Below are 15012 nucleotides of genomic sequence, written 5' to 3'. Positions count from 1 at the left end.
GGACAATGAAGACCAAGCATGAAGCTGAAGAAATACACAAATAGGCTCCGTTGTTCTTGTATTTTTCATCAAAGTGAAGCAACTTGTGAAATAGCCCCACTTAAGACTTAACGTATGAACTTCTAAAGCTAAAAACAGCCAACTCACTGTAGCTGGAGATTTCACAAATGTAACAAAGATTCAGTGACTGAGTCCCAGCTCAACTTGCCTTATCTCTGCAGAGACTCTCAATGAGAGCATCTGCCTCCTCCATCCTCCCGTACATGACCAGAGCAATCCCAACGGCGAGGCCTCGCAGGATCTTTTCATGCTGGGTTTCTTGTGCGTAGCCAACCATGTCCTCAATAGCCTGGGCGTTTTTAGATCCCAACATAACCAACCCCAGTGCCAGGCCAGCTGCCTCACCTGCAAAGCACAGTAAAGCAAAAAAATCAAACCAATCTGTTCCCAAAATAGTAGTAAATATTGGATCTAGAGAACCACAAGATGTAGGCCAACTGATTGCTTCTGGACACCACCTTGCCCAGCAACTCCATTATTCACAGTCAAATGTGCTTGTAATGACCTGCCAGCCACAATTTAGTGCTCTTCCCTACCAAGTTCAATTATCTCTTACTTGGGCCAAGAGATGCTGACATCATTTTCCTGTGAGTCCCTACCAATGCAACAGTAGCTGCCACAAGCTTCTCCAAGTCTGTCTCTCAGCCCAAAAAAGCACATGGCTCTGGAGATCAGGCACACTAAATAAAAAGCATGTGACAAAGGAAAGAACAGAGCAAAATAATGGACCACTTAAAGACCTAGCATGTCTTATCAATACTTGGCATAGTGCCACAGACCAGTCCTGACAGGACCTCTGAACATGACTGACACATAACTAAAGAACCATGCTGATCAGGAAGAGTTTAGTTAATAAAACACAGCTAGAAACAATCTATGTTGCTAGCAGAAAACCGGGGTAGGGGGAGGAAAAAACCACCACCAAAAAGACCCAGATGCCTGATAAGGCCTCAGATGGTTATTTGCTTTGAAAGCAGAACATTTACCTGTCACTGCATCATCCTGGTATAGATTTGTTTTCAGCAAATCATACACATCTTGACGTGCTGTCCCCATGGCAGCCAGACCCAGACCCAGGCTGCCACCGTGTCGCACAATCTAGAGAAGCATATGCAAGTTCAGTCATCACACAACAGGGAGCAATATGGCTTCAGCTGAAGTAGACATATTTCCATTTACATAAAGCTGCAAACTTTCATCCCCACACCACTCAAACTGATCTCTTGATCTGCTATAAATACCACTTTCACTGTTTTAGGCAGTAGGTCCCATGAAAGAGGCAGAAAATAGAATAGAAACAGAGGTTCAAAAGCCCATAAACAAGTATCACAAACTTTACACATAGCACTGGAGACCTTCTAGTAACTTCAAGGTCTTTTTTCCCACTGAGTGATTTATGTAAAGCCATAAATCTGCGCCATGTGTAAAAACAGCTGGCTAGTTATAGCTTTTAAGTAGAAAGGTAAATCAGTACCCACTTAAACAGTCTATAACCTCTTTTGTTCCAACAACGGATACAGGAAAGGCAGTACATTTGCAATAAGACACGAGGGATCTGTTCACAGAATTTTAAAAGAAGTAATCTGAAATTCCACAAAGAGAAGAAGGGAACATGCTGGGGCAACGATCTATTCCCAACTTAAAAAGATATTTTTTATAGAAGTCTACAAACAGTCAAGTGGTGAAGTAAAACACTTCTTATTGTACAAGATGCATTAAAACTACAGGGCAGCAGAAACATTTTGTGGCTTATTTCCTTGACAGCTAAGCCATAAGCAGTAAAAGTGCCCGAATACTGCAGGTCCACCAGCAAAACAAAGTAGATATAACAAGTAGTAAATATGATGAAGCTACAGTCACTGTCAAATATGCAAGAATTTCCTAGAAATCTTTCCTAAACGTCAAGCAATAGGTTGTTAAAACCATCCTTTAATCCAATCCAATCCAATCTTTAAGGTTCAGAGGAGGTCTAAGTACCACATTACTAACACGGTCTTAATTACCTCTACTCCCCATTTCTAAACCAGCCTTGTGCACATTCCCAACAAAACAAAGGCTCATTACTGAACCCAGTACATACATCATTACTGGCATTCTTCAGCTGGTTCAGCAAGTAGTCAATGATGTCCCCACCATGGTTAGCATGGATGAGACCCAAGGCATAGAGACCTCCACCTTCCTGGTAGGCCGACCCTGGAGAGGTGTCCTTGGGCAGGTAAGTTGCCATCAGCTGTAAGGCTTCTTTCTCATGACCCTGTACATCCAGTAGGAAGGAAAGACAACAGGAAGTGAAAGGTGAAAAAAACAGCTGAGGTAAACACTTCACGATAATATCTAAACACATCAGGAGAAAACGTGTTGTAGCCATTACTTTCTCCACAAGAATCAGTGTTTCAGTGCTGAACAATCAGCAAAGAATCCCTCTGTACCGGACTTCCAGTAACCACAGTACACGAGTATTCACCAATCACTTGGTCACTGGTCTAAACCAGGACACACTGGGCCTGAAGCTACACCAGTTCATTCACTAGAGCACTTTAATGAGGACTGAGGCACACAAAAGAATTACAAAGACTTTTTGTTATTTCAAAAATGCTTTAAATATACGTTCTCTGTGAATCAATTTGAAGAAAATGACCACTACTTGGGTCACCATTCAACCTTAGTGAAGCTTACTGCAGTAAAGACTTTGGTATGTCCTAAAATCCCCCAAAAAACTTAAGAAATACATAAATGCAATTTTAATAGCAAGAAACTACTGAATCTTTCAACTCACAAAACAAGAGAAGAGTTAGGAATAAGACTCTCTCCTTGAGCCATGTTATCCTACCACCTTTTTGATTCTCGGCAAAACAAGCCATAAATTATATTTGGATATCAGATGAAATAATAATATAAGCACAGATTTTTAGTGCAAAGACTCAAAACATTTATAGCTGTGCCACGTACACTGAAGGCACCATTCAGAATCCCCATTTCCACATTTTCAGTGTTCACAAGTCAAGCATTTATACTGAGCAGAGGGAACTGAATGCAGGGTTACCTTGTGTATAACACCCAAGCTGGCAGTGGCAGTAAACTTAGCCCAGTTAGTGGCCCTGGCCAGCCACTCCAAATTGTCTCTAGAAGGTGAAAAAAGAAAGGTTATACAGAGTTTTTCACACAGCCTGTTCCTCATCCTGTAAGCAGGGTTCAGAGCACTGATGCCTGCTTTCAAATCAGAAAGTAGCTCCAGAAGGAAAGTGGGTTAACCACATCCCCACTTTATACCTCTCTCCCCTTCATCAGCTCTGATTTTTGCCTGGTTTTAGTCAAGCTTCTAGATATGAGTGATACTGATGGCATGGAGAACATGCTCAGTAGGCAGCCCAACTCTCTGGGAGAAACTGTAGCAGTTTCTGGAGCTTTCCTCAAGTCCCTTGTAAGGTCAGCCCCGATATTTCCCTTCCAAGAGTCATTCAGCACTGTCAGTCTCTACCAAAAAAAGACACATGATCTCAGAAATTCTCCAGCTGGTAAACAGAAAGAAGAGAAGTTCTAGATCTCCACCCTCCAGCTGTTCATATGGTTAGCAGTCGAATAAAGCCAGTTTGTGAGTATAGAGAAAAGGAAACAATTCTCTAAGACCATTAGACTTCTGCAGTCACAGCTTTGGAACCATCAAATTAAGCAGGGCAACAATGTTGTCCAAACACCTCTAAATGACACTGGAGCTTCCTTGCCATATATTTACCTAAGGAACTGGTCACTGGTTGTCCCACAATGCATAAAGGAGTTTGCTATAACAGTTGCTGTATGACACACGGAATTCCGCACTGCGTCCTGAAAGAACAAGAACAATCAGTATCACCAGTCAGTAAAAGATATGCTCCAGGTCGCTTAACATGCCTGCCAGTACACCAGAAAAATAGATTGCAATGACCCTCAATTTAACCAGCAATTTCCCTTTAATCAGTTAATAGATTGTTAATGCACTTTAATATATCCTCAACCCATCCTTCCCAAGCAAAACAATCCTTTCTATGAGTTTCTGTCAGAGATGTGATTATTTCAATTGCAACTTAACCGGAGAACCCCCCCTTTCTGTTTCCCAGAACTGAGCACTGCAGAGTGTGCTGCTGATGTTTTCAAGCCATTCCCAGAACACTGTGTATGATCACTCCTGAGCACTTAACCAGTAGATGGAAAAGATTTTCCAATACATTTGAAGTGCCTCCCGAAATAGATGAACACACTAACAAGCAACCCCCAACACTTTTACCGATTATGTGCATCTTATTTCACATATAAAAACCTTCTCCTATGGTTTCTAATAATCATTTAGATTAGGAGAATCTAATTTACCTGTAAGTTTTCATTATCCCACCCTTGAGTAATATCTTCCAAAATCAAATCAGTTACTCCATTCACTAGCACCGCCTACATTACAGTATCTGACAGGTTTTGTCTCCAACATGGAAAAATTGGTCTCTTAGCACATACCAGAATTCTTTTAGCCAAGCTGTAGGTTTAAGCCCACGTAACACCTCAGCCAAGATACCTGTAACTTACAGTCCTGGCTGACTCCCTCCCTTTCCTCCCAACCAGCAGCATTTGCAATGGATCAGACACAGAGCTGGAAAGTGAGTTTTGCCCATCTTACTGAACAGATGAAAAATGAACCCACCAAAAAAAGTGGTGAGGAAAAGATTAGTTTCTATCAGAAAAATAAATTTTAAAAAATCAACATGCTTATAGCAGCCTGTCATTAGGTCATACTAGCTGTAAGCTGAAACAATCTGATTATATGGCTTTCTTTGGGTGCAACCAGCTCTTCAGCCTCACAAATTCAAGTTTTAAATGACTAAAACACATATTTGTATCCACAAAACCCAAGGAGGTCATGCTAAAACATAAGATAATGTGGTAAAATAACAGCAACATGGTCAAAACAAACACAGGATGAATCCAAGACAAAGCTTCTTACCTTTGTGTTTTTGAGGATCATGAGGTCTGTATTGTTGTTTCGTATTAAAAACTGCAGATGTAACTCAATGGCCATTTCCCCACTTAAAATTTTAATCATTTTTGAGATCTGGTCCTTAGGCTCTGGGTTCTTCACATACAAGCAAAAGGAAGAAAAAAAAAAATCCATGAGATCCCAACTACAGATCTTTTAAAAAACAATTCATGAGAGGCCAGTCTGGTATGTTCCCATCACCATATTCCAGGTTTTAGGTCTAAAAAGATGTTGCTGTCCTTGAGGCGTTAGCCCAAACCTCGCAGATAATCAAGTCCCTTTGTGCACAACAGTGCAGGTGGGAAAAGAGACTCTCCAAAAAGAAATGTATTCTATCACTGGAAGCAAAAGGATATGAGTGACATCTGACATTCTCCAAGCTGCTGCTTGGCCTTACAGACACAATGAGTCTCCTGCAAAAGGCAACCCCTTTCACAAATGTGAACCTATATTTCCATGGAAGCTTTAGTGGAGAGGGCCACAAAGCTACAACACTTTGCATGACCCTTTAGTCAGGGTCTGCAGGGAGCTGCAGCATCATTCTTGAGAGCTACAGGCTTCATTTAGAACAACAGCTACTGGAACTAGGAGGAATCTCTAATACATCAATCTTCAATGGCTCTTAGAGAAAGTCTCCTCCTTCCTCATGATGGAACAGTTGGAAATTAATCTGTGGAAACTGAAGTTCCTCAGCAGGGTGAAAAGTACACCACAGCTCTTTGTACTGACATTAGCTGGTCAGAGACCAGCCAAGCATAAGTAGTTCAGCCCTTAAACTAATTCCCTCAATTATTTCTTTGTAGTCAGCATTCTGAATTATGGAAGATTAAGCTCAAGAATACTTCTGACCACACAGATCGTTTTTGTGTAATTGTCCTTTGGCACAGTCAGCAAAGCCAATGCAGCAGAAATTGATCCTGCACGAAAGCACTGTTTTACAGGTTCCTTGATGAGGCAAGAAATTCAACCCCTTTTATTCTCCTTGGGAAATATAATTTGAAGAAAACACTTCTGTTCGCCCTTAATTAATTTTTAGGTGATCTGCAAGAATCTCTCAAAGATTCCCAAGTCTCGTTTGCAAATATGCAGCACAGGGAAAAAGAAGGACAAAACCCCTTGTTCTACTTTCCTCTCTAGTAGCATTTCTTTTCTTCAGCATTGGAAGTGTCAGAACTGCATTAGCTATTCTACATGCTGAAATGCAACCACATGTGCATGTTAAAAGTGAACTCACTTTCTCCAATACTTGGGAAAAGAAACTCAACAAAAACACTGCAACCAAATGGCCCAGCACCACAGAGGCCAGAGGCAACTTTACCACTTCAAGGAAAAGAAACTATGTTACATCAGCATCCCCTCCAGCCATTCCTGCAGAACAGCATCAGTTGTATCCAGCCAGAACTACAGCTGGATTTCTGAAGGTGAATGAAAACAACTCATCGAGCTAATTCACTTCCTGAAGTTCTCAGCAGCAGTTAAATTTCAGGCTTTTTCTTTTGGAATGAATGAATTTTGGAATGAAATATCAGCAAAAAGCAAACACATGAGCCAGATCCTTCTGTCCCCTTTTTCAGACCTCAGTAATTCCCAGTGAACTCTGCCCAATTCCCACTCTTGCCCAGCTTTCAGTATCTCAACTGTTGGACTGTCAGATATTGGGTTCTCAGAGATTATCTGTCACCTTGTCTCTAAGCAAGACAGAAAAGGAAGTCCACTCTTTATTAGTCAAACCAATTCAGCAACCCTTGGGATTCAAAGAGAACACATAAGAAAAATTAAGCAGGGAATGTATTTTGGAAATGGCACTTACAATTTCCGCAGACTTTCCTGCTGCACAAGTGCTTCCTGGCTTCTCTTCTGCTTCCATAGTATCACTGAAATAAAACAAAAATGAGAAATGCAACCCAGTTCATCACTTGTAACTCACCAAGAACTATAATTACAGCTGAACACTGTCCTGAAAGAGTAGCCTGGGATTTGGAGATCATGGCTGGAAACAGGACTTTGACGGGACAAGGACTGACTGACTGGAGGTCACTGCTGAACAGAAAACTCTTCCCAGTTCAATTTTCGGGGAACTTGAAGACAAAGGCCTGGAAAATCTTACTCTATTATTCCATACATAGAGACAACAATAACAGAGATGCTTGTAGGGAATGAAGAAGCAGAGACAGGTGAGAAAACAAGGTCAACAAACGAGGCAGCAAGGATAATTATAGCCTCGCCCAGAAGCTTTGAGCTCCTCACTATCAGCATGGATCCTAGAGCGTTGGCAGGGAAATGAAACATTCTAAGCTGTCGTTAGCAACTTGTTCTAATGCTTTGCAGGCTGACATTAATTACTCTGTGCCTTTATTTCTCTGGAAAAGGGAGGAAAATGCTTGCTATGGCCGTGTCAGTGATTCAAAAGCATTTATATCCAATTCCTCACAGCTGCATAAAACCTTATATTTAACCAGCCTTGATCTAGGCAGGATTCTCCATCACACACTATCAAAGACAGTGCAGGGATCAGGTTGGATACAGACAATCTCCCCACCTGTCTTTCTCCGATCCAGGGATGGTGCCGGTGTTGGTGGATCCAGGCACAGAGGCAATGGGAGTGCCAACTGTGCGGAGATTCTGGATGACAGAGGACAGGAACTGCTGGCTAGCACTTTCATACAGATCAAAGCAAATCTGGTAGGCCATGAGAAGGTTGTCATCCTTCACCAGCTTTTCCAAGATGTCGCTCACAGCCTGTGGGTCATCCAGGAATATCAGGCACTGAGTAGGAGAAAAGGAAGACCAAAAAAAAAATAAAATTCAGGAGACATTAGATATTTCAGAATGAAAAAGCAACAGCACCCAAGGCCACACTCCAAATCCCTCATCTGCTGCTTCCACAGAACACCCCTTCAAAGAAAGAAAACTTGTCTCTTATAGGAGACAATAGAAAACTTTGCAGAGTTTTCATAGGTCAGTTGAAAAACAAGACCAAATACTACAAATTCAAGACACATCATTCAAACTTTCCTATTTCTGCAGCTTTATCTTTGAAAACTGACAGTGTTGTTCTACTAAACACAAATTTCAAAATCACTTTGAAGAAGCATCAGTCATTTTGTAGGGATGTCTCCGATAAAATGAAACAGGCTGAGTCACATGCATGTGGCTGAGTCACATGCACATAGCAAGATTGGCAAAGACCTGAGAACACCTGAGAAACTTCATAACTGTTTGTCTAAACACTCTCAGACAATGGCCCACCAAAAAAAACAAAGTACTGGAAATGTTCTTGGGAGGAATAAATAAAATTCCAAGCTGTGAACCTACCATCTGATACTCTGTACATCGGCTTAAAATATTCTGTCAGAGTTGTCTATGTCCTCAAACTGTCTTTGAACACATTTCTTTCCCTATAAATTGACCAAATGTGCAATATTTACATCTCTTTTTCACATTGGTCTCCCTTTGATATATGTTGGAAGCACAAAACCACTACATGATATTTAATTTAACTGAACAAAAAACAGAGAGCAGGTAAATTCCAAGTCAAATACATCTACAGAATAGTTACTTTTTATTATCTTGAAACACAAGTCTGAGAAGCTTACCTGGCACACATTGATGAAGTCTGGTTTCTCCAGATTCATGTAGATTTTAACTAGAACCCTCAAGACTTTATTACGGAACTGTTTATTCTGCATCAAGGACATGCAGAGCTTCAAGCTGTAGGCCAGCATCCCAGGAACATCATTCTGAAATAAAATTCAGGGATATCAAGTCTGGGTTCGGACTGACAAGGAGGATTTAGAAACTAAAACAAAGCTACCCCTTTTTCTATTTTATAAAGCAGAGACAACACATATACATATAAATCTTCACAGTTTCCTTTCCCATTTTCAGAAAACATTATATTCAGGTGTATTGCAGTTTAAAGAAAGAACACCACCAAAAACATACAGGACTAATACTTAATTCAGCAGTCAAAACATGCAAAAGATTAATTTAGAAGTTTAACATCTACTTCTCCTTCTTCACCCTTCTTGTTCTAACACTCAGTTTTGAATGCAGTGAAATTCACTGCACTAACATAAAACACCAGCAAAACAAACCATGCACCAAGAAAAGATCCCAAACACACTTATTTCTTGCTTGAGCCTGAAACAGATTTGGTTACTGGACTCCAGAAAGGTAATTCAAAATGAAGGATTTATAATGGGCAGTTAAGTTAGTAAATGCATAGGACAATGAAGAGAATAGAGAAAGCAAGATGAATGCCTTATGGTTATCGTTCTCATATATGGAAATGGGAGACACTCAAACATATGAGAAAGCTGTAAACTGAAAAATGGTAAAATTTAAAGGATTTAAACTATGTGTCTGGCATGTGACTGAGACACTGCAGCATAACAAGACAGCACACAACTGCTAAGCTGCTGCAAATGACTACAGGTGTGCTGCTCTTACTGCCACTGATAGTAGCATGACTTACCCTAAAACCTCAGTGAAAGATGCTAAAGTCAGGCTGTTCTGCCCTGGAGTCAGGGAAAGCCAAGACTGCACACAGTCACTTACTGAAAATTAGAGCAGCTCATCCAACTACTTGAAATTTTTTGTTTTGCTTGCCATTAATCAATCACTTACCCAGCCCTAAGGATCCCTTCCCAGAGTGAATTACAGCAGATGACAAGTACGACTAAATAATAGAGCTGTCCTTACATTATGCCAGGTCTGCTTAGTCCAGTATCATATCTATGCCAGTAGCTGACAAGGAATACCTTAAGAAGAGGGCATACAACCAAGCTTCCTGGGAATATTCTCTCAGCAACTTGTAGCTCAAGGATTTCTTAAAGGTAAGGGGTCTCTCTCTACTTGACAGCCCTGAGTGGCTCTGCCTTCCATGACCATGCTGAACTGAACATCTCTGAGTTTTATCTTTTATTCTGTTCATACAAAACAGGGCAAGTTCCACAGCAACATGGATCTTGCACTTCACTTCCAGATCCATACCTGGCCTAGCTACAGGCACCTCCTGTCCCTGGTACGTACCGACTCCAGGATGGTTTTCTCGAAGACGTCCAGCCTGCGGGTCTCCAGGGCGATGCCAATGGCCTGCTTGTACTTGTGGTCATCCAGGCACCGCTGGAACATTTTGTTCACTATCCCTTCCAGCCTCTCATCCACAGGTTTCTTCTCCCCTTCCGGCAGCTCTGCATTCTCCACACACTGCTTGGTGTAATGGTCAATACATTTTGCTGAAGAGGTAATGAACAAATATGGAGGGAAAAGTCAACTTCTTAGAGTTTTGCAGTTTTTTACAGGTGAAGTTTTTTACACATTCTACCAGCAAATACAGCATATGGGAAACTTCACAAACGTGAGGCACAAGAACTACCTGTGTAGTCATATACAGATAGTAGTGTAAGGTATTCCTTTTATCTCCTAACAAACTCTCATTTAAAAATGAAAACAAGGATATGACCATTGTTCAAGTGTCACGATATCTTAAATGAGGAAACAGCAGCAGGAGACTTCCCAGCTCCACTGTAAGCATTGGCTGGGGAGACTGAGAACCAGCCCTAGTCCATCAAATCCTATACAAGGCATGTGACACCAGCAGACAAGACTTTTAACAGGCATTCAAATTATACATGCATTCAACAGCTGACTTGCTATCTGGTTAAAGGTGGATAAAAACAACTGTCCCGTTCAGTTAGGTGTGCAGCTACACATACTAGTCAATTCTTTCCAAAGTTATGCTGAAATTGATAATAACATCAGCACACAAGTGAGAGAAAGGATAATAAACAACCAAAGTAATTTTTCTATTAGGAATTCACTATAGAACAAGGGTTAAGAATAGAGAAAAAATGCCATAACTCCTAAGTCAGTTCCATTACAGAATTGCAAAGCAGGAGAAAGAAAGTACAAATAAAATGGGTAAAATCAGCTGCAGCATCAGTTTAAAAGAACACAAGGACAGCAAGAGGAATACAGAGAAAAGCAGCTAAATCGAATAAGCCTCAAAGTTACAGTAGCTTTGGCAATGTAACAGCTTTTCTTTCACAGCAACAGTTTGCTTACCAATGATGGTCTCCACATATTCCGAGTTGTCGTTGACATTGAAGAGGTCACCTGCTCCCAGGGCATAGTTCAGAGACTCCTCAAAAGCTCCCAGGTGGTAAAACACTTTAGAAGCCACGAGAGCAGCAAACTGCCGGCTCCGAAAGCCCTCATCTTCATAGAGAACTTCACTGCAGAGACAGAAGAACATCAGCTCTGTGTACTCAGATCTCTTTAAGGCCACATCACTCAAGTACAAGCTTGACCTAACTTCCATCTTTGGGACTACAGCTCCAACCCCACATCCACACACCCTAGTGCTTTCCAGGAAATACGGAGCTAGATGCTGTACTAGCCAGTGGTAAGCAAACAGAACTACACCCACTTTATATCTCATGTTCTTTTTAAGCAGCACACCCCAAAGTATTAAGTGTTTTCTCTTACATTTTGTCCACTGACTCAGAGATTTCTGCCCAGAAGTCATTGACAACAGCATTCAACTTGTGAAGAGCAAACTCCTACCAAAAAAAAAAAGTTTTATTAGCATTTACCACCTTTCCCCAGTAAAAATTAAGTACCCCCTAAGATGGATATCATAAACACTGACCTATTTCAACAGCAAATTCTTTTAAAAGATCTTTGCAAGTCCTTTCCAAATAAAGGGCTGTTCATTTAACAGGTAAGGCAGCCCTGGCATTCCTTCCCACAGTCCCTCTGTGATGAATGACTGGCTAAAGTGACTGATAGGTGAAATTCCTTGAAATGCAAAGTTTTCAAAGTCTTTGTGACAACCTTTGTGTGCTCCATGCCAGTCAACTCTATTTATTTATAGGGACACAGTACTTTAGCAGGGAAACAGTATCCAGACTGGAATCAGCCCACTTGTAAAAGCAGGGCTCATCCAGATCCAGCACCACCTGTGTCTTATCCAAAAAAATCATTTAGTTGATTACCAATTTACAAGGTACATCTTCCCCTCCTAAAATGGGCCACCTTAACTGTTCAAATAACTGGTAACCATTAACACACCACCCTTCTGAGGGTTTGCTGTTCTGTGGATTCATATGCTCTAGACACTGTAAGGTTTCTGCTGCTGTTTTCTTTTCATACTACTACTGTGATTTTTTTTTCCAAGTGAAAACTTTAACTGTGATTTTGTTCTACATTGCTAAAACTACGCTAAAAACTCTAGATGTTGTTCAGCTTTGAATTTTACAGAGTCTAAATGCAATCTCTGGAACAATTTTAAGTAACAAAGCGCCATCACCATCAGAGAGCTGGGAGCTTTGATGAACAGAGATTTTACATTTGAAGTTCTGTTTTGATCCATGTTCAAAACAAGGAAGTTTGCCATCTGTTATCCTGCTACTTAAGCCCTTTCTTTCAGCTTTCAGGCTAGATACAATTTGATGCCCACCTGTTGCTGTCCAATCATTAATTATCAAGATCCACTCTTTTTTGATTTTAAGCTCTCAACATAATGCATTTGCTGCTGTTTGCTCTCAGATGTAAGAGCTTACCTTGAGCTGTGGCTCTTCTTCATCCAGAAGAGAGATAATTCCAGCTGCAAAGCAAGATCATAGTCAGTTTTGGACTCTCTGTATCAAAAGCGAGCTTCTTATTGAGTTAAAAACCAACAGAACACAAAAGAAGGCTGTCTCTGGACTGCTGGTTTTAAACCTTCAGTATCAAATTCCAAAAATCAGATTCAAGTTTGTATAAACATGATGTAAAATAGTTCAGAATTTATAACTGAAAAGGCACATTATTTATAAAAGATGATCCTTTTTAGAGGAAAACATATTAGACAAGAACTCAGAGAATGTTTTCATGCCAAGGCAGCAGACCTCATGGATAAGAGATGTCACACCTCATACCTTTTGCAAGACTCCTGATGCTGTCCCAGAACATTTGTACAAACATCTACAGAAATACTGTTTAACTGACATGACTGAGAGGTTCACAGATATTTCGGGAGCTTAATCTGAAGAATGGTTCTGGGTGGTTTCACTGTCAGACTGCGAGGATGCAACAGAGAGGGTCAAAAGAGAATTTGATCAAAGTCCAACCCAATTCAGTGCTTTAAATCTTTTATCTGTTGTACAGCTTGAGGACCTTCTAAATCTAAGACATGAAACTGGGAAGGCTGGAGGGCCATGGGTTGAACTGGGCTTTCAAAAGATCTTGACAAATCTAAAATGATCATGTGCAGGTCCAAACTAAAATGTACAAACAGAGAATACGAACAGCAGAGAGGGTTAAGATGAAACATGATATATGATATCACTTGGCTGCAGTGGGAGAAGGAGAAGACAACTCTCACACAGATGTGTAAGTGAGAGCAGTTCTTGGCAGATCCCTGAGGCACCTTCCCTCCCCTTGGCACCACCTCCCAGCCCAGCCCCGTGTCCAGAGCTGGGCACCATCTCGTGAGAGTCACAAGCAAAGCCAGGAGTTCAGAGCTGGGCAGGAAGAACAGGGAGCTCTGGGAATCAGCTCCCGAAGGGTGGCTGGAGGCTTGGAACTGGTTGGTCTATGGAAATCTGGGAAAGGTGCAGAGTCCAGGTACAGGGCAGCTGGGGGAAGGGAATAATCTGACCTTTGTGTCAGATATGAACAGGAGGAGTAAGACCAAGCTTTAGTGAAGCTTCACAGAACAAGGTTTGATGGCATGAAAAGTCTTCTCACCGTAACACAGTTATGCACTTTGCCTATCAAGGTCACAGAGCCTCCATTATCTTTTAAAAAAAGATATCTTTTAAAAACCAGGTGAGACATAGGTCCATCAGTAACAGCAACTGAAGGAGCACCAATGGGGCTTCTGGGCAGGGAAGGCAGGTTCAGCAGCCCAGCCCACAGTGCTCCTTCCAGCTGCTTTCTGAAACTCTACTCCAAACGTTTGCTTTGAGGGTTTTTGTGATTTTTAAAATTTTTTTTATTTTAAATAAGCTCCTGCGTTCCTGATCTATCAGGAGGAAGCGATCTCACTCTCACACACTGCCTACACATCTCACTTCAATATGCCATTTTTACATTTTTTTAAAGCCCCTCCAAAATGAATTCCTACTTCCCATCACTTAAAAGTAGCAGTTAAACAAAGAAAAGGGCTCAGAAAGAGAAAGGCACTTGGGGACTGTTGTCCTCTGCACTGTTCCTCCGGCAGAGCCACAACCACACACGGTTAATTCCTGGTCTGAGTATTTTTTGGAAATACTTCCCGTATTTTCTCAAACTCTCGAGCTCTCAGTAGGCCCACGGTGTGTAACATCTCCTTCCTCACTCGCCTCATTATCCCGTCCTCTCGGGACTGACACTCACTCCGCGAGGCATTCGCGTTCCCGAACTCTTCCAAGTCCTTCCCATTCCCTCTCTCAGTCCCTGCCGCACCTCCCGTGGACCCTGAGAGCCCCCCGGTTTCACACCCCCCGCGCGGTGTCCCCTGGAATCACCGAGCCCTCCCTTCACATCCTCTGCTCACAACCCCCCCCGCACCGCCCGGGACTCGCACGGGTACCGGAGCCCTCGTGAGGCACCGGCGGGTCACGGCCGTGCCGCACCGCAGGGCGGCTCTCGTGGGTGCCCGGGCCGGTTGAGCCCCGTGAGGGGCGGCCCCGCCGAACCGCGGCGGTGCCCAGTCACGGCCCTGACTCAGCGAAACCCCGGCGAGCAAGCGCGGCCGCGCGCCGCCGCCTCACCGGCCGAGGTGATCATGGTGGCGCCGGGCTGTCCGTCGGGGCGCGGCGCGGGGGGCGCGGGGGGTCCGAGGAGTCGCTCCGGTCCGGCCCAGCCGCGGTGCCGCCGCTGCCCGGCCCGGAAGTGCCACCCAGGGCCCCTTCCGGCGGCTCCGCGCTGCAACCGGGAAAGGTGCCCGTGGCGATCGCCTGCGCGGGACGGCGGCGAAACCC

General features: G+C 42.6%; 1 protein-coding gene across 1 annotated transcript in view; it reads right to left on the bottom strand.

Moving 5' to 3' along the window:
- Positions 1 to 14916, bottom strand: part of PSMD1 (proteasome 26S subunit, non-ATPase 1) — a 71201-nt gene extending 56285 nt beyond the window's left edge. Inside the window, exons 1-14 of the mRNA XM_027647257.1 lie at positions 14803 to 14916; positions 12628 to 12671; positions 11552 to 11625; positions 11129 to 11298; positions 10094 to 10299; positions 8656 to 8799; positions 7599 to 7825; positions 6870 to 6933; positions 5027 to 5155; positions 3794 to 3882; positions 3104 to 3182; positions 2141 to 2314; positions 1047 to 1158; positions 209 to 405 (exon numbers count right to left, since the gene is read on the bottom strand). Of these exons, the coding sequence (XP_027503058.1) occupies positions 209 to 405; positions 1047 to 1158; positions 2141 to 2314; positions 3104 to 3182; positions 3794 to 3882; positions 5027 to 5155; positions 6870 to 6933; positions 7599 to 7825; positions 8656 to 8799; positions 10094 to 10299; positions 11129 to 11298; positions 11552 to 11625; positions 12628 to 12671; positions 14803 to 14818 (1725 nt within the window). The 5' untranslated portion in view covers positions 14819 to 14916. The remainder of the gene's footprint in view (positions 1 to 208; positions 406 to 1046; positions 1159 to 2140; positions 2315 to 3103; positions 3183 to 3793; positions 3883 to 5026; positions 5156 to 6869; positions 6934 to 7598; positions 7826 to 8655; positions 8800 to 10093; positions 10300 to 11128; positions 11299 to 11551; positions 11626 to 12627; positions 12672 to 14802) is intronic.
- Between the last annotated feature and the right edge of the window lie 96 nt (positions 14917 to 15012).

Source organism: Corapipo altera, unplaced genomic scaffold, assembly GCF_003945725.1.
Source record: "Corapipo altera isolate COAL_440 unplaced genomic scaffold, ASM394572v1 113, whole genome shotgun sequence".
NCBI classification, from domain to species: Eukaryota; Metazoa; Chordata; class Aves; order Passeriformes; family Pipridae; genus Corapipo; species Corapipo altera.
This window is presented reverse-complemented; position numbering and strand designations above follow the sequence as displayed.